Below are 20738 nucleotides of genomic sequence, written 5' to 3'. Positions count from 1 at the left end.
GCCTGTGATGGATCTTCATCTGCCCCCAGTGACCCCCGGGCTCCTCTGACTCTGACAGAACATCCATGCTCCACAAAGCCTGCTGGACATCATGAGCCATGAATCTGACTTATGCAACACACACACACAACCTGACAATTTACCAAAGACAACTGATCTGACTGTATTAAACTCCAACATTTAGATGAGCTTTTATTTTGTGTATACAACACTTTAGCCTAAATACAAGCTTTTTCTAATGAACACTAAAAGGCACTTCCTGATCTACACTCTATTATTCACCTAATTCCACATCACTGTATTAATATCCCATGTTTAGTCTCCTTGCATCGCAATTATGAGGTTGTTTTGTTTTCTATGACAGCGTGGACACATTCAACACATGCCACCCCTCCTCCCAGTGTGCCCTTCTGCACCCGTCTCATTGTCTTATCCCCTGGTGAGCCGTGTCTTTCCGAAGAGAAGCAGGCAGCAGTCCCTAGACCTTCTCCTCATAATTACCACCCTTGTTTTTACCACAGGGATGCCAACAAGCTAATTACTGAGGAATAATCACATGTTTGTCAAGACCCCTGCAATCTCGGGTATGTAAACTGTGCATCTCTTGTCAGATCGTCTAGCACACACAAACAGAAACACACACACACAAGCGTGCAAATAGCCCATCTCCTTGACATTCTTAATTTAAAGATACTCCCATCCAGAAAGGAAATCGGTCACCTTTTGCAAATAACTGTTAAAGGTTGTTAGTGTCGACAAACCATGTTATTTTATGTTCAAGTTTATGTTAATACAAAATCATGTATTCTCTTAAAAGGGCTGAACAAAAAGCACATTAAGGCTCCATTAGAAGCATATGCGCCTGATATGTGTGTGTGTGAGGTCAGCACAGCTTCTGTGGGCCACTTCGTGTTCTCCATGTGGGTGTAATGGCTGAAGATGCTATGGAGATGCTATCATCAAGTGGCCCACCTACACATGCAGACAAATGTGAAGAGCCTGCTTGACCTTTGTATTATAAAAAGCATATCACACACTACCATGCCCAATTAGCAATCATAGTACTTAATGTAAGTGCGACAAAATTAATTTCAGTGTCTCTTACCAGTAATTGTTTGGATACCAGCATAGTAATGTGTACAAATGGGTTAAAATCTAACACAGAAAATGATACAACAGACTTAATATGCAACCTAGAGGTGTGTGCATATAAGACTTGTATGACTGCTTATGCTTGCTCACACACACGCTGTAGAGCTACTAACCACCTCACTTTATGTAAACGTGTGTGCAGTATATTATTTCTATTAATATCAAAAGATGTTAGATTAGATTAGAAAGAAAACAAAGAGCTGTAAGATAAGTGCAGCAATGCAAGGATCCCTTTGAAAGTTATCTTTTGTTTTTTTAATACTGAACTTTTGAACTGTGAACTTCCTGTTGAATGTTTTTCAAAAGAACCACGAGGAGAAGTTAAACATTTGCATCATCGTTTTTCTTGACTCACATTCAGTCCCTTGCCTGGGTCAATGCCGACGTCTCAGCTGCCCGCAAGGCGTGTATTGTTAGGAAGACACTCACTAATTTTACAGCTTTAATTCAGCACCATCGATGTTTCAGTGCTTTGTACAGAGTGACTCATGCCTGCTTGCATCAGTCGACCCAGCAGTGACACTGTGGTGTTAAACTACGCATGTAAATTGTTCAAATGACTTATATCTCTAAATAGATCTTTATACAGTATTTAGTTTGAGAATAACATGCATCAGGTTGAAAGACAATGTTTGACTAACTTAGAGTCTCACCAGGAATAGGTAGATTTGCACAAAATGGTGGAGACTGTTAAAACATGTTGAGATCAGATCATTTTATTTAACTCTCTGAACAGTGTGCGTTTTTTACCACACATATTAGTGATAAAACTGTGCCCTAATGATGAAGAACTTAACAGAAACATGGACTTGAGCTTCACCTCATTTTTATTATTTTTTTTTTTTTTAGGGCATTCTTTATGTAAGTGATAATCTGTAGGAAGCTGGTGATTATATAACCATTCATGTGCTTTCAATATGATTTCATACCAGCATACATATAGAATCCAGTTGTGAATGTGTGACCCTGTTATATGTTATGAAGGCATTAATGTAGCAGATTACTTATGCTACAAGTGCGCGGGTATGTATGGTTCATGCTACATACTTGTCTCCATGCAAATATAGTGCTATAATAAGTTTTGAAAGAAGCGAAGGCTAAATCATGAACTGTTCATAATGATCTACTGTATGATGGAATACTCAGAGCAGCGATGGAATCTAATTGCCAATTAATGTTTCAGAGGAGATGATAATCATAGGCAGACATTTAATGAGAAATATATTTCACAGACAATCTCACACACAGTAAGAGATGCTTCCTATTCCACCGTTCTGGTCTGTCCAAGGCTATAGAAAGCAGTTGTGTCCTCTCTAGGTGGTCAGGTCAGGACCGTCTCCTACACACACCTCCCCAGTCAGCAGTAAGGGGACCATTATTTACATTACACCATCACGCGGCAAGGATTTGCGCGAGGCCAGTGACATTAAAAACTAGGACAAGTAAGGAGTTCTGAGGAGAGCTGGGTGTTCTAAAACCCTATAGTTCCCTCTGTTCATCTGCCACTTTACTGAATATTCCCTTTATTCTTGTCTTAGCACCCTGTTTCCGTCCTCCTCGTCCCCCTGGCTCGTCTCTCTCTCTCTCTCCTGACCTCCTTTTGAGCGACTGTGGTCCTTGCAGTCCACACGTCGAGTCATTAATAACACTCTCTGCTCTGTTTTTCCTGCCAAACAGAGCACTGCTTTCCTGTCATCCTGACACAAATTAATTCCCCTTATTTATCTTCTGGCACCAAGGCCGGCATAGGCAGAATAACTGTTTATGGAAAAAAAGGACAGAGAATTATAGATGGTGTGTTCTTGATGACAGGGCCATTTGTTTCTCAAATAAGACTCAAGATAAAGTTCATAACAATCACTTTGATACTAGAAATCCTTTGTCAGCTCTCCTCTCTTATCGATCTCTCACTGAGGAGTTTGTGTGGGGTTTTTCATGTTAATATAATTATGTCTGTGTGCCACTAGTATGCATACGCTTGATGTGTTTATTTGTTCCTGGTGCTTGATGTGCTGTGGTTGACAGTATTTGAGGTTTACATCGAGATACGGCTTTCAGACTGTGTGATAAGGAGGAAATCTGCAGAAATCAAGTTTTATGTAAACCTTCACTTATGGTTGTTTCGTCTACCAGCGATTTTAAAGACATTAAAGGAACAGGAACATCTCCATGGAAATAAAATCCATCCATTAAAGTAAAAAATATCTATAGACTAGGCCTAAACATGCTACACTTGTATGTGCTCACATTTAGCATAGGGCCAAATATGAAAAAAGGACGTTCAACATAAGCAGGACGTTTGTAGAACTTTATGTTTATCTAAGACTGTACCGTGAAAGGAACTTGTATATTGAAATAGTGTGAAAAACGTCAAAACACAGTTCAGATGTGTTTTGCATTGTGTAGACACAATTTCAGATAAAGTGCAACGGTAATCCTCCTCACAAATGTAGGCAACATCAGGCAGTCACCATGGGCACACATGCAAAGTTAGAAATAATCACATTTTCAACCATAGTTGTTCTGCAGCAAATCTGAGCATTGTGACTCATGCAAACCGACTTCAACTAAACACGCAGAATCTGTCAGTGCACCTTTTTACAGTAAAACCTGCAGGAATATGTCAGCCAAAAACTGCTCATGTCAGTCCACTACACCCCACTGCGTTCACTGATGCTGCTCGCATTCTGTCTAAGTATCCTAAAGTAGGCAGAACCATGGCAATGTCTTATTCAAGGTTACACCTGTGATTTGTTTATGAAGCAACCAATCAAATATGTTTAGAGAAAAGCAGGGCATGGGCTCTTTACTAAAATGAAGATTTTCTCATATAAACCCTGAAATTCAATGTTAATGACACCAAATGTCAGCATGTTTTTATCAACCTCAGTTCCACAACAATCCTTCTGTACATCAGCCATGACATGATCCACAGTATGGACTTAGAGGTCCCTCAGTGTGCTGTATATATAGGTCCCACAGCAGCAGGAGCACCAGCATCTCCTCATTCAAATCTAAGCTACTCCAGCTCCACTGACAGTGAGAAATGGATTTAATAGCCAGAGAACAGCTTGTCAGCAGTCTGAAAAACCACAGTGTTAGGAGACTTTTTTTTTTACTTCTCTCTGGATCCCCAGGGTTCTGCAGTGGGAGGGTTTATCGGAAAGATTGGAAAATACCAATGTCACCATGCACAGCTTTTTTTTTTTCTTTTGTATGTAATGCATGTGATTCTGTGAGGCTGCATGTTGGAATGATTTGTGTGTAAATCATGTTACATGCATCGTGACTGACAACACAATAAATCAAGGCTGCTCTTTGAATCTGCTGTGGTTGCTATAGTGTTATATTGCTGCTAATTACTGCGCTGTTCCAAAATGCGTAATGAAGTGAGTCACTGACGTAGAATTTGATTATAAGATGACAAAATGACAATGATGCTGCCTTGCCAGCATCCCCGGCCAAACCCACTGTAGCTCTAAAATAAGCATGCAGTTTCAGAACAAAGTAGTAAGGCACATAATAAAAAAGAGAAGATGAGACTGAGTAGCAAAACATTAGCCTGCATCAGTTTTCAATTTTCTACAGTGCTATCTTCATAGATAATGCAATATTTTCCTTCTCACTTTCCAGGGAGTACTTGGAAATAATTTTACTGATAATCTGCCTCAAGGAACACTCACAGGTTCACACACTGCTGTACTGTATGAGGAGCCGTTTATACTGCATCTATACTGAAGGCATAGTGTGAGCAGCTATCAGCAGCAGCAGCCGCTTCAGTGCAATGCTTTCACAAAACAGAATTTCACAGCAAGTTGCCCATGTTACGCACGATCATTGTATGTATACATGTAAAATGTAGGAAAATGGACTTGTGTGTGAGTAAAATGCCAAATGGATTAAAACAGGAGTGTGTCTGTTCCATCAGGTGGATGACAAAAGTGTCTGAAACCACCATAAGACAACAGAAAGCCAATCAGAAGAGCTTTATCGGTGCTTTACCGGACCAGAGAAAAAACAGCGTTCTTCTACCTTTGTTATCAGATGCTTCATGTAGTGGTGTACTGCAATACTCCACATCAGAGCAGCTTTAAAATGAAGCAGTGTGAGCAAGGCAGGTTTCTGGCTCTCTCAGCCATAATTGTGCAGAGCCCTATCTAGCTGTCGTCTCTCCAGGGGAACAGTAGGCAGCTCAGGGGCGTGTTGTTATATTTCACACTTAATGATGTGCAAGGCATCCTCAGCTCTTATCTGCGGGCCTATTTTAGTCACTGACACAGCCTCTAAATTACACCTTAACAGCAAATGCCGGTCCTGCACTGTTAAGTGGTACATTGTTTTCTGAGAACCATAATTCCGACAATCAATATCAAACACATGTATTTTTAAGCAACAGCCAGTGAAGCCTTCTATTGGTTTTTCATATTATGACCACTTGCATACTACAGGTTTAGGGTTTCTGTTAAGATAATCTTCTAACCATAAAGAATTCCAGCCTGTCCTTATCAGGAAAATGTAAAAAAAACATGTTGATAATTCAGACCTCGAAAACGGAACGTGCAGATTTTTCTGGCTGTATCTTTATGTCTTGGGGTGGTGGCTTGTTGCGATGGCAGCTATGGAAGGGAATAATTTTTCATGTAAAATGTGTTTAATGTTCCACATTGTGTGTATTAAGGTAAACATAGACCTTCATCTAACCTGAACGAGTAGGTTTTTTTTTTTTGCTTAAATCCAACCACAGGTGAAAACAAAACAGCTTGTGGTGTGAGGGGGACACTCTGCTGCCTGTAACTGCAACAATTGCAGTTGTATTGATCTCATGATTGAATGACGTTGGGTAATACAATCATATGCTTCATTAGCTTAAACGTAACTTAGTGTTGTATCTGTGGAACATATTGTAAACGTGTCATTTTTTTTCCAGGAAGACATGTTGAAGGATTAATTTGATCTGTGCTGTTACATCACATAGTACATTTGGGGCAGAGGTAACAGAAATTTCAGCATTGCATCAACATAATGTGGCGTGCCTCATCTACTTTGTGGCACAGTCTAACTGGGGTAAGACAAGCAAAATAAATATGCACTGTGTAAGTTGTTGCAAAAAATATTGGCAGCTAATAGACACCCGCCTATATCTGAGATTGTCCATCCATGTTCTGAGCCCGCTTTGTCCTGTAGTACAGGCTTACTGTGTATAATATTGAAAATTATGTTATACCTATTTGTTTAATGAATGAACAGATTCACACTCATACAGCTCAGTATTAATTCCATACTGCTGGCTTTATGGGTTGTAGCATGTTTGATCGTCATATATTAAAAAGTGTATGTTTAATGTCATGGTTCTCCATTGGACAAAAACTGGGGCAAACAGTATTCATACATAATTAAAAGTACATCATTTCCCTCTGTGCTTGTTTCTGACTTCATCTTGATCATTTATTGATCAAATGTTTTTTCTCTATATGTTATTTATTCAATGCCATACCCTTATACATATCTATGCTTTGTTTATTATTAAATTATTTTTACTAAAACATTAACTTGTACCTAAACTAATATTGAGCTAATAATTAGGATGTTACTATGCAGCAGGCAGAGTTGCAAACACCCAGATAACGGAGACAGACAGAATATGAGAGAGAGATGTGTCTGAACAAAGCACTACCTTGCTGTTGTTCAGGAGACAACTTTGTATTAAGCTTTGATTTTTAATTTCCTGTGGGTAAAGTGACCATTCTGGAAGCCAGAATTTAATTTTAGCACACAGGAAAAAAAAATGTGTGAGTGATCTCAATTACGGTTGGAGAGGATGCTCCTTTGACATTACCCTCAATTTGTGATGCTGCCTGATATCATCTATTTTTATGTAGTCTTGCCTACTGTAGCTTTAATTAAAAACTGCATAAAACCCAAAAGGCTGGAGCTCCTGCCAAGCACTATGCACTTCCCAACAATGCCAAAAAAACCTTTCTAGTCAAGCTAAGGGATAATGATTTCCCCCCTAATAGAACAAATATGATAAACATCAGTGTACAATCTGCTGCACTCACATCAAATTAAGTTTTTGTCACACAGAATCAGTCGGAGATTGAACTGTGTTACCTGGAATAATAGAATTTAAATGTTCAGCCTTGCTTGCCTGGTTAATCTCAGCAGTAGAGGTTGATGTAATCCACAACATGCTTTTTACTCCTAATGTAAAGGCTAACTGTGTTGCTCTGTTCAGTCCAAATTAAGGAGTGACTCATAGAAAAATCTGGCCGAGTCCCACAAGCTCAAAATTATAAAGGCCAAGGATAAATAACAGCTGACTGTGAACGAAAATGAAAATTAATGATCCAGGTTGGCTTCATTCAGACAGCCACTTTAATTCTTGGGAGCCTCGCTGTAGTAGCACGTTCATGGAAACATGGACATTTTGACAGCTCTCTCTGGTGACCTTCACCTGGGCTCAGAGACGGGGAATTATTGCCTCAGCAGGGACATCAAAAAGAAATATATTTACACTTTGTAATGTCATCCCTGCACAAGCTGCAGAGGATATCAAGCGGCGCTCTGTTTGCTTTTAAAGCAGCTTCTTCTTTTAAAAGATTATGTGCTTATGCTCATATATTGAATTGAAATTCTCTATTCTGTATTAATTAGTGGGAGAGTTGTGTCTTTAAAGCAAGTACAAGTCAAAGACAATATGAATCTAAGTGTGAATAATTTCGATCTCACCATTCCTTCACAGCATGGCTCCATAATGGCATCTCATTGTGGGATTACAATCATAGATTGTGAGATATTAGATACACATAGACTGTAGATATTAATTGTTATGGGAGGTTTCACAGGGGGTTGTGCAAACACACGTTTTACAATAAGCTTGGAAAGATTGGGAAAAAAATATAGATTATTGAAGCACTAAAGGGAATAACCACAAATACAATAATTGCTTTAATCTAAAGTTAATGTTTGGTGTGACTGCCACTAGAGACATAAGCTATAGTTCATAGATCCCCACTCATGAAGATATGTCTCTGCAACACACCTTAAGCTGTCTATTCATACAAATCGTAGAAATCATAAACGAAGGTTTGGTATGAGAATTTTTACTGCATCCAATCATCCCAACACACGCTCACATATGAATGCCACAATAGATATATGCCTATATATGGTCACAGACTCCTCCCCTAGTACATGCTCTCTTTAGGTCGTATTATCTCGGAATCCCGAAAACAACAAATCTCACGCTGGGGCTGACACGCTGGGCTATAAAGGTAGACAGAAGTTCACGATTGAGGGTGTAGAGGCTAAATGGTGGATATAACTTTTACCCGAGTGGCTGAGATTCATCTCCGCTGTGCTTCATGACCCATCAGGGAACCATCACTTTGCTTCACACGTGTGTTTCTGGTCCAAACGAATCCTTTCACATTAAATGCATTTAACAAGGTAAATGTCTACATACTACCAGCTTCTCCCTTCACTATCGCAGGTATAATAATACTTCCACCTGAGCTAGGAAATATAAACACTGCCTTCAAAACCTGAGCTGTACTGTTGTTCCCCTGACGGCAGGCTCTAATAAGAAATTCCATCATTTTTAATCTGAATAGTGAGACAAAGATCAGAAGCCAAGGACCTTTAGTAATAAAGAAAGTTATTTAGCCCAAGGGCTTTTACATTCAAAACAGGTTTTACCATTAAGCTGTATAAAACGTTTGTGTAGTGATGTCAAATCATTCTTTGTGTGTGTGTGTGGCTGTATTGAATTTTTCCCAGATCCTCTGCAATTAAAACTTGTCAATGCCCAAATTCCCCATGTTTTTATAGGATTCATGCTTTTGTAATGTTATGTACCGAGAAGGAAGGCTTGTCTGAACTCTGAACGAAAAACAGAATCTGTTGAAAACTTTTTTTTTTGTTTTCCTGGTAACCAGTATTTTGCAGAATCCAGTTTATGAGCAAGATTCACCGAAAGCCTTGTTTGCAAGGTGCCATCAGGTGCCTCTGAACTTCTAACAGCAATGAAATGAAAAACCAGAATAGTAGCTGCCATTTTGATGTTGCTCTGAGGTGGAACTCATCCAGAAGCCAAACAAGAAAATGCACTGATAACCAGAAACATATTGATACAGCTGCTATGGATCAAGTGCAGTCATGCAATCTCCCAGTGTCTCTCACTCTCTCTCTCTCTCTCTCTCTCTATAAGGATGTGTGGAAAAAGCACAGGTGATTTGGATCCTAGAAACATAGAGAGTGAGAGAAAAAAAAGGCAAGGCAGGAAATGAGAGAGCAGGGCAAATGAATTACTCGGAGGCAGATGAATTTTCTTCTTCGCTGCAAGGTGAAAACAGTCTTATGAGATTCAGAAATAGACACACTAATAAAGCAGAGTGGCTTTAAATGTAAATGTCTCATTCAAAGCTGCACTTTTAAGGAGCTCTCACAGGTTGAAAAGGTGGTTCTAATTATGAACCCCTACGGTTCTCATTTAAAAATGAAGACTTTTTTTTGTTGTATACCTTCCAATTTGCTGCAATGTAACATCCAGGTGGACTAAAAAGGTTGTATAATGCTGTCCAGAAAGTATAATGGAGACCATAGAGGACACTATTGCCAAGATTTACAATTACAGCAAGAATTCAATGTGGTTAGCTATCACATGTAAATAGCTAAGACAATTAGCTTAGGTTTGTCTATCAAGTCATAATTCTAAGCCACAAGTGGATTAATGATTAATAGCGGCACATTTTGACCATTAAAATTCATGACACTTGTAATCTGAGCTGCAGTACAGTGGAGTAGATATGACACTTTGCGTATAATTAAACAAGGGACACGAGCAATTTGTTCAGCAAAAATAGGGTACTCAAAAATGGAGGTTAATGAGAAGCTGCTTTACCATGATAGTGAAAAATGAATGGTGCTCGTTATTATGCTGTTATGAAACTTTCAGTTGTTGCTTCTCTCAACGGGGAGAGAAGTATTTTTACCTATTTGTAAAATAAAGCACAAACAGAGAAGTTAAAATATATATTTATATTTTAGAATGGAATACAAGTCTCCCTCTAAAGAATAGTTTAGTCCCTCGGGACATGTTGGTCTTGAGCATAATGACTCTCAGTGTAGACCTCCTGAGACAAATTGCCACTGACCCCCATGGATTTTCCAGGGCACACTCGATTGGAAATGGACTATTCAATTTCCCACAGGGAGCCTTGCCATTTCCTCGCTATGCATCACTGAAATGGCATCCACTTTTGGGTTTGGGTCGAAATATTCACAGAATGTTGTGACAATCGTCCCAAGAAATCCAAAGTCCTAACTGCAGTTCAGCTCTGAGATTAGTACTTTTGTGAACAAATGTATGGATGTAGTGCCAATACTATTGACAGATTGCTGATTCATAATAAGGTAATTTGGACAAAATCTAATATGACATAAAAAATAATTATAATATACCATAGAACTCGCTCTTTTTTCAACTTTACAAACTGATACCCAGCCTAAATTGATTTCAGTCAGTTCTCCATGTTTAATAATGACTAAAGGTCTTTTTAATACTTGCATTGACCGGGTACACAGGTACAGCTGTGTTACAGAAAGGCAACATTCTGTTTAATGCACATGTACACTGAAGGGGCTAATCAGGTAGTAGTATACTAGTATTACTAGTATAGTAAGATTTATAGCATATAGAGTGTATATGAAGATTGGGGGCTCTAATGTGTTATTTGCGTGCCCCCTGTGTATCATGTCACAGCTGTAGTCCTCTCTATAAGTCACATATTTAACTACAATTTAAAGTCATAGAAAGCACAAATGAATATGTAACACTTGTAAGAGTGATTCCATGTAAATTAGCCGCTCTGTATCTTCTTTTCTGCAGCAGCACGTTGCAGACTTGCGGTGTAATGAGAGAAGATGAATGAACCGTTAAAGATGGGGGGGAATAACAATCTCTTTGAAGGTAGCTAAGCCACTGGCTTGCTCTCATAAATAACCTACACAAAGCAGCACTACACCACACATAAGTCGCCTATAAACACGCTTTGTGAACATATTTTCTATCTCATTTCATAATACTGCAAGGATAAATGTGATTTCAAACCACATACAGTACATCATAACAGGACTTGGCAGTGGCCCATAAGTGGAGGCCGGTTAAAGGACCTCGATCCATGGTCAGAGAGCTGAACTATAACTAAACAAACCGACATGCAAAGGATGCATTTCACAGTCTACAGCTGAAGTATAGGTATCTACCTTTAATCTATTTTCTGCTACGATTCATCCACTTCCTTCTGCAGGCCAAGAAATAGAGTTTTTCATCACTGCAGTCTCTCGCTGGCATCGACCAGCAATATTGATCGGGAGCAGATCTCCTTCCACTCTACCTGGGGAGCCAGATGAGCCTTGTTCATATTGATCCAGCCTTTTTATTCTACATTCTCCTTCGCCCTTTCTTTAGGTCGGAAAAAAAAAATCATACGCTTGTGATTCCTTTATCTTAAATATTCTTTGGGAAAGGCGTTGATAAGTGACAATCCATAGTCTGCCGTTCGAGTTTGTTATGGCTTATGATCGACATGAAAAGACAGAAGTGTTGCTGAAACCTTCCCCCATCCTCAGAAAACCTGTCTGTTTATGACAGTTCACTGATTTGTGGACATGGTCCTGCTTATTTCATTGAGAATGCTGACCATGAAACGGAGACAGGGGCAAAACATGTCTATCAGGAAACCAGGCAAGCAGGTCTGATGTATGAAAATAAGAAAGCTAATTTTCTTCCAAAACAGAAAACACCCTCATTTAACTTCAGGCAACAGTGTGAGTGTTTTTATTCCTTCCTCCATTGCAATATTTTCTATCTGTGTCTATTACAATCACACGCCTCTGTTTGATAATCCCACTTTATCACGCTTCTTCTCAGTACCTTCTCCCTTTCTCTGCCCATTTCCTTGTGCTCATTCTTTAAATGCCTCTCTGTCTGCTTTAAGTCCTTCACTCTCTCTCTCTCTCTCTCTCTCTCTCTCTCTCTCTCTCTCTCTCTCTCTGTGTCTTCCTGCCTCCCCCTCAGGAGCAGAATCTGTGGTAATGTACTAATCTGTGGAGCTTTAGTGCAGTCTTGCCAATCTGCCATGTCAAGATACACAAATCTCACTCCAGGCAATTACAGGCCTTTTTTCTCTGTACTGCACTGGAGTCTGTTTCCACATCTCAGTTGCTGTGAAAACTGCCTCTGTGACCCATCAAGAACAATTACTGTGGTTGTAACAAACACTGATGGCCCTGGGTGGTATAAGGAACAGGTAGGCTATAGGCAGTGCAGGCATGAAAGAGGTGTATTAGTAGGGGCTCTAACAGGGAAGAGTTATAATTGTAATGTCACAGAACTGATGCCACACAGTCAGTTTTAACACTTAGAGGACATTGTTCTTTCTGACTCTCTGTCTTAACACTTTCTGTATTCTGTATGTCTGAGTTTCTGATTCAAGAGCAAATCTGATCACATGAAGACATAATAGTCACATCTCAACTGAGGGTTTGTTGGTTCCTAACAAAAAAATACAATCTCATTATTAAAATGAGCCGTGATATAACATGAGATATTGAACATTGAGCGAAATAAACAATTTAAGCTAGAAATTTTATTTATTATTATTTTTATGTGTAGTAAACCTTCTTACATGGTGGTTTTAAGAAGTTTAGAACAGCCAAAAAGCAAGTTTTTTGTATTTTTTTTATAGTTTTGTTTACGGTGCTGTTAAAACATTGATGTAGCTTTTTTTTAGCCCATCCCTACCAGGAAAGTGTAAGTGGTGGCTGAATTTTCAAGGTATATAAAATTTTTATGACATTCGTTACCATGGTAACCCAGAAAATTTTAACAGATTTTTCATGGAAATATAGACATTTTTCCCCCCTCCTTGAAATCAAGGACAGAATGCACTGCACTGCAGTCTATATGAGCAGGTGTGAGAACCTTCTTCACCTTCGAAGAACCTTTAGAATCTTTAGCAGCATCTGATAAAACAGCACTTCTACTGCTTCAGATAAACTACAATGTGAAAGACCTCAGGGATGAACACGGAGCTCCTCCATCCAACCTGCCAAGACCTGATTAATGAATACAAGATTATTATTATTATTATTATTTACATAGCCCATTGTACAGAACATATATTATTGTGAGGAAATATTAGCAATGATTGTGTGACATGAAGATTTTACTGCTGTTCACTTTACTCAGTAACTGCAACTGCAACTTGTTAATAGTGTTTCCCAGCTTGGGGTGAATAAAGTATTTCTATTCTATTTTAGGAGCAACAGTTATAAATGTTAGCATCCCTGACGGGTCAGCTGTCTGCAGCTAATGAGGGTGATAAAACTGTCATCGATAAAAGGGTTTTAGACATATTTAAGGAGGAACCTGCTCCCTTTTCCTGTTCCCTGACTGCTGAGTGCAGGGATGGGCTTCAAAATTTAGGTCAGTCAACAGGAATACTTGCTTAAGCTTACAAAAATGAAGGTTATGCTAAAAGAGACGTGAAAAGAATTGTTGCTGAGGCTTGAAATCCGAGGAGAACTGTGATATAATGCCATGGAAACTTTTTAATTTAAGTTTTTTTTTTTTTTAAGATGACAGTAACTGCAGTGTGACACAGAGATAAAGGGGTGGGGACCACCTTTGTGTTTTGTATCACTTTCATGTTGTCAGTCACAGGGTTGCTGATTTATATGCAGCAAAGGCTTCAGGCTGGTTCTTAGATTAATCCTTTCAGACCAGATGGTCAATGATGTTATGTTTATTCCAACCTAGCTGAGTTTTGGTTGAAAATTTTGAGTCAGCTTCTCAAATTGCACTTCCTCTGACATTTTACATAATGAGAGTGCAGATGACCACTTACTGTGAGGTGTTATTAACTCTAAGTGTGGCCTCCAGGAAAAATATGAATCAAGGCAAACGAGCACTCAGTGTCACCTTCACTGAAGTGTGCCTTGCTCTTCTTAATTGTTGCCCTAACACCTGCCATATAGAGGGTAGCTATTCAACAAGTGAAGGCTGCTAAAGCCGATATGTTTAATGTCTGGGGTTAAAGCTGAGAACCTGTAATCCTGGGGGAGTGAGCCGAGCTGAAAGAATTTCACTGACAGACTTCCAGGTTTCACGTGAAGCTACAAAGACAACATCTGCTGTTGATTCTACGCACAGCGCATGGTATCATGTTAGCTGTCAGATAACAGAGGCAAAGAAGTCCTGACGAGTTGCTCTCTGACATGCCATTACACATTATTTAAAAGCACTTGTATCTTTCTTATTGCAAAGGTGTTACATGGACTGTATTCTCTCTGTAGCCATTCACACAAATGTCCCTGATAAAGCACACATGCTGACACACGCAAACAAATATATCAGGTGCTTGTCCTAATAATTATTCTGACCAACATTCAGCCATTTTGTAAATGTATGTTCCCAGATATGAAGACTGTGAGAGCTGTCATCTCACAAACCTGTCAGGCTTGCTGCAAAGAAAAAACCCTGAACCACGGGTGAACCCAGGAGCATTTCAGTCTACCCATATGCAATCCCATGTGGAGCAAACAGGCTCTGCTCTGCTGCATTGTCTTCACATGCTGCTTTGACACGTTGCTCTGCTGCTTTCAGCTATGCTACATAACCACTGTGAGGTCACATACTTTATACTGTAAAAAAAAAAAAAGTATAAACATTCAGAATGCTGTAATGCTGCCTGTGCTGCAGAGGCAGAGGCAAGAAAGCACTCTATGGTTAGAAAAATAGAAACACAAAGAGTACTTTCTTTCAACAGTTTTACATTTTCTTTTGATGGTTTCAGGTGACATCAGTGTCGCCAGTATAATTTGAGACGGAACATCTGCTGTGATGTTCCGTCTGACTAAGAGAGGTTGCGGTGTTTTATAAGAAATGTTCTGTCCTTGTAGATTCATGTTTTTCAAACCAAGGATAAGGTCTTATTCAGATTCATGTTTCTGTGTTTACATGGGTGCATCTGGAATATTGTAAAAACTAACATATCTATTATATCTATGATATTAGAATGTGTTTTTTGTATCTCAGTAAAACAAATTCAAAATGAAGTTTGTGGACAGCTGACTGTAATTGTCTGCTGACACATTTTGGGCCACTTCACCATGTATGCAATTATAGATGCCTACATTGTTACCACAACAACCCCTGCAGATCGGCTGGTGATGTCCAGATACACAAATCTGATCTGTTCATTTACAAGTAACAGCGTGGGCAGTCCTGAGTGATAAAATCCCACATGTTGTACATTAAATGTTTAATTTTTTTCATTTATTTTGAACACAAGCCCAGCATTTCAACACTGAGGTGTATTCAATCCCATCTTAAGCACCATTCTGTAACAAATGGTAACATATAAACATCTTAAAAGGAAATATGTTCGTTAGCTATTTCGTAGTTCGAATTGGGAGCGCTTGTTATGTTTCAGGGGCTGTCCTGAAGTCAAACCTAAACAGAACAAAACAAAGCTAGAAAAACGAACGCACCCAACACAGACCTAAACATACGCTGGAAAATAGCAGCTATATGCTAATAGCTCAGTGATGTTTGGACGATCGAAATTTTTATGCTGCAAAAATATCATATTACAACAATATTTTCTATAGAAATACTTCTATGGAAACATGCTTTTTTTAAAATAGTTGTGGATTAGATTTATAATAAGACTTCAGGACCTCTCTAAAGGTAGGAATACAATATTATTATTAATATTAATGTATATGAATATTACTAAATAATATTTTAGTGCTCATTGTGTGCACAAAATGAGCTTAATAGTTGAATTCTAGATAAACTAAGCTTTCTAGCAATGTATAACATGCCTATAGTAACAAAAATATACCAGAGGTATATGTTGTGCACACTGAGCGACCATGAGCGGATAACATGCATGTTATGCTGCATGCTAGGCTATGGCTAAGTTGGTGAGGGAGTCATGTTTCCCTTGTGTGTCTTGGGTTTCATTCATAAAACCTGATTTATCACAATCACCACATCTTTGTATCAGCTGTATAGATCTTTACAGTCAACACCCACAGATCCCAGATGATTGGCATGCGTTAGAGAATGACCAGCATTCACACCCATGTTGTACAGGGACAGCTGTGAAATTGTCACGTTTGATTATTTGATATTCAATTTGCATGTCAGCTCATGCATATCTAGCATGAAAAATATACTATAACTCCAGAGTTACTATGTGGGCATCTGTCATCTTTACAAGTTTCTGACAGCCAGTTAAAAGGCCCTGGTGTGTCAGCTTTCTGCAGTATAAAAGAGAAAGGGAGTAGCATTTTACACTTCCCCTTAATACGACATGTAAAATGTAGCTCATCATGTACAAACAGACTAGCAAAAGGGATTCACATCCCTACTTCACAAAAATCCCTGCGAATGTGCACGGTGTGATGAAAAGGGACAATTTCCATCTTTAGCAAGTGAAAGCAATTACATTAGGAAGTATACTCATTTAGAAATAGCCCAGTTGTACCTGTAAGCCTGTCTGCACAGCCTGTAGCTCCTCCTAAGCTGCACATGGCAGTTTATTGTGATGACAGCAATTAAATACCCTAGTGATTTGTGTGCCATTAGTATTATGACTTATCCTACTGTACGCCCTGCTCTCTACTCTAGAGCTGCTTGGAAACAAGGCTTTTGGAATGCAATGTCAGTGCGCCAGCTGAAAGCAGCGCACATAACACAAGCCCATCCTCAAAGGGTTGGCCATGAAACAGAGGATAAACCATAGTGGTTAACGTGACACTGGAGGACCTCAGAGGGGGATAAACATAACACAATATTCTCAAGCTTAAGGTAGACAATGAATACAGGCACTGTCCTCGCTCCTAGATTTAATACCCATGTGGGGTTATGTGTTTTGTGACCACACACAGGACATAACTGGATTGACTGTTTCACACTGTACGTCGCAGGGGACATCTAACCATGGCCTAAATTAGAAGCAGAGCACCACGTATGGCAGATTTGTGCCTCATCAGCATTATCTCAATCTCTCCCTGTGGCTTTCCTTCTGCCGCGTCCAAGCTGTGGGTTTGGTGTAGTGTATGAGTTTCACATGAAGCCTTATTGTGTACACTGTAAACACCAGTAAGCATCAAGTGTGACTAAAAGGGATCCAGCAGTGTAAATAGTAGGCAGAAATGAACATTTTCTAAAAATCAAAGTGGAATTTTGTCGTTGTTTGTATGTCAGATTGTCTTTGTATGAAATACAAAGCAGAGCTGTGTGCATTTATTTTCAGAACCATAGACATACGGGAGGACTATGAAAAAGACACTTACCTTAGAAGATGCATCAGTGCCTGCATTTTAGCATGGATTTCGTTTGTATGTATGTGTCTGAGTAGTCATGACAACGATACTATAAACTATTAATATTTTTAGTATAAAGTCTTAATTCAGGAATAGTGGTTACGGTTTTAGGTCAATAACCTGTGAAATGGCAATATGACTGAGATGTATGTGTGTGTGTGTGGTTGAGTCTGTTGACGATGCAGCTTATCTGATATTACAAATCAAATAGCAGTACAGAGTAATTCCTCACAGTTTACATCCACAGACTTACCTGCTCAGTTGGTGTTTCACAAGTAATAGCATTTAACAAACAGTGTAACAGCTCATATTTTAGATGAAAAGAATCCAACTTGATTGTAAGTTTTTATCAAAACTAAGAACTAGGTGAAATGCAAATAGAATCCTTAAGTTATAGTGTTCATCTTTACTTAATTAGATTACTCCACTTAGATAAGCACACATTGACATTTGTATATACCACACTAAGGGCTGGCTTAGTTTAGCTTTACTTCAGAAATCAACTTGAAAGAATCAAAGTTTTACCTTGAATGCTCAGTAGGGACCTTAGAAGCCAAGCTTCTCCTCTCTGCCCTGAGGAGGAGAGTCAAATGGGAAAGATCAGAAGTCCACTTACCCCACAGGGAGAAGAGGTGAGGATCACAGCCAGGGATGGGAGGCCCACAACACTATGATCAAGCCTCACTCACAACCCAAAATCCCATGATGTGAACGAAAAGAGCGCAGTTACCCCCTAGGTAGTGGTGGTAGTAGTAGTGGTGGTAGTAGTAGTAGTGGTTGTGGTGGTGGTGGTGGTAGTGTTGGTGAACTGGAACTAGGACAGCAACTATTGTGTTCATATGCCCATGTGAGTCTGAGTTATGACTTCCATGCATCAAGCAGAAAAGAACAGCTTCAAGATGTGAATGCATAATGGAAGTGGCACCTACCTTGGAATATGTTCATTAATAGTCAGAAAAGCAATTTTTTTAAAAGTGCTAATGACTTCATATAGTTCATTCAGCATGAGTATATAATGCCACAAACACTGCTGTCATAGTTTAATGAATCCAGAGAATAAAAAGGGTAGTACCTTTACTTTTACCTATGAGATTTGATGAAATGTTCCATGAAGAAAGCAGATTCCAGACAAAAAGGGAGAACAAAAGGAGAGGAGACACTGATAAGAGTCATGGTCAAGTCGGGAGGGGAGAAAGGACAGAAGAGAGAGGCTTGATGGTTACAAATACATGCACATATATGAGAGGAGATGTATAAATGTATAAGTGCGAAGGGAATAATAATGGGTAAGAGGGGGAAAAAAAATAACAATGCCTCACATCCCTGCTCTGCTGTCTGATAAGGATATGCAATGGAAAGATGAAGATACAATGGATAGACCGTCTGTGCAGGCACCAGGCATTACAGAAGCCAGGACAGATGAGGATTAGCTTAAAAATTCAGTAAGCTATTTGCCACCACCATGCATTATAACCAAATTATGTTAATGCAAGTACTTGAATCGCATCACCATTAAACAAAAGAAAGGACAGATAATGTAAATAATTTAGAAGAAAGAACAAAAACATGACATGGCTACCCGGCAGAGAAAGAAGTAGAAAGCCAGATGAGTGGTCATATGAAAAAAAGAAAAAAACTGGGTACTGGGAGAGTGAAAACCAACCAGGTCATTCAAAATAAATGAATTGACAGCCCATATCTGAAGCTTCAAGCCTGAGCGTGGCACAGGAGTTAGAGACGCACACACATATATTTCTGAGCACAATGGGAGCAGGAGGGACAATGGAGGTATGACGGGAAAAAGGAACAGAGCTCATACCTTGGTCGCCCATCATCAGGTGTGCCAGACCTTAAAGGAAAACAAGAGCACAGTCAGCAGAGAACAAGGGATCATGGGAAGCAGTGTGACACTGACACGCACGCAGGCATCTCTTTCAGAGCAGATGTCTGTGTTACTTGAGGAGGGTTGGGGTAAAGGGAAAAGTGGGACGGAGAAAAGAGGAGGATGCACAGACAGGGTTAGCAAGATGAGCATTTAGTCAACCACAGCAGGTTGCAATGCGTCATCAGGCACTTACTAAGCATCATTCAGACATCAAAATTCAGGTTGACCGTTTTTTATGACCATTTTTCCTACCACCATTAACCAGCTTACCCTACATAAATATGGGTCCACATAATAAAACTGACTCACATGGAACAAGGAGATGATTTCATATACTGATTTTTCACTTAAATTAGTCATAATATTATTGATTATCACAGTTACACAGTGTGCTATAGGCACAGCACCAACAGTTGGTCTCTTTAATATTTAAGTTTTTAATGTTTTTATTTGAACACTTTCAAAACCTGAAAGCTGAAAATGCTTGTTTGCCATCATTAAATCTGTTCGCTAGATGTGCTTATGAAGGGATGATGCTTTAGCTTAGCATGAACTAGTTATCAGGAGTCAATTACGTTGCTGCCTGCTGTTTCAGAATACAGTTAGAATCAGGCAAATCTGAAGTAATATTTTGCAAAGAGGCCAATCTTGCAAATAAAATTGAGCTAGCATTGTGTGTCTGTGTGGAAATGATGGATACAACATTTCATGACAATCATACTTACCAACATTTCTCTGCAATAAAAGAAAACAGCATGCACTTTCCAAAGTGATTGAAAAACAAGCTGCTAGCATATGAGAATGATTGCTATGATCAGCAAACAAGAAAATAGCTCAAGTTAAGTGTTATTAATTTTCATTTGTTTGTTGAAGTTGACTTGCTTCAGTCAGTTATTTTACTATCTTTATCTTTGCAATCTTATGATCCTTATTGTTCTGCTTGGCAGCACCTGTAGCAGTAAGCTGTAACAGGTGTGTTAATGAAAGATCCAAACGGTGCTACCTGTGTGAAGTCCCCAGTCAGCTGAGTGAATTTGTGTTAGATACATCTGTCATCTTTGGTCGACAGATAACTGCTGGGTGAAGGGACACGCAGTAGGCAGTCTAGCTTAGAATACCTGTGATAATCCAAGGCTGCTTAATTCTACTATGTTAGAAGAGTTAGAATAGGTACGACCCCGATAGGTACGATCTCATTTTTTGAGATGAGGTGTGCGATGCCTTCACACCCAAGAGAAACTGAAGGCCCAGGCTTAAAATAAATAAATTAATAAAAATGAAAAACTGTATTTATTAAACT

General features: G+C 39.2%; 1 protein-coding gene across 1 annotated transcript in view; it reads right to left on the bottom strand.

Annotated features, from left to right (window-relative positions):
* Positions 1–20738, bottom strand: part of LOC114447828 (neurexin-1a-like) — a 212632-nt gene that overhangs the window by 174866 nt on the left and 17028 nt on the right. Inside the window, exons 4-6 of the mRNA XM_028424324.1 lie at positions 19373–19402; positions 18626–18637; positions 18079–18126 (exon numbers count right to left, since the gene is read on the bottom strand). Of these exons, the coding sequence (XP_028280125.1) occupies positions 18079–18126; positions 18626–18637; positions 19373–19402 (90 nt within the window). The remainder of the gene's footprint in view (positions 1–18078; positions 18127–18625; positions 18638–19372; positions 19403–20738) is intronic.

Source organism: Parambassis ranga, chromosome 15, assembly GCF_900634625.1.
Source record: "Parambassis ranga chromosome 15, fParRan2.1, whole genome shotgun sequence".
NCBI lineage: Eukaryota > Metazoa > Chordata > Actinopteri > Ambassidae > Parambassis > Parambassis ranga.
Note: the sequence above shows the minus strand (reverse complement) of the source record. Positions and strands in the feature narration are given on the sequence as shown.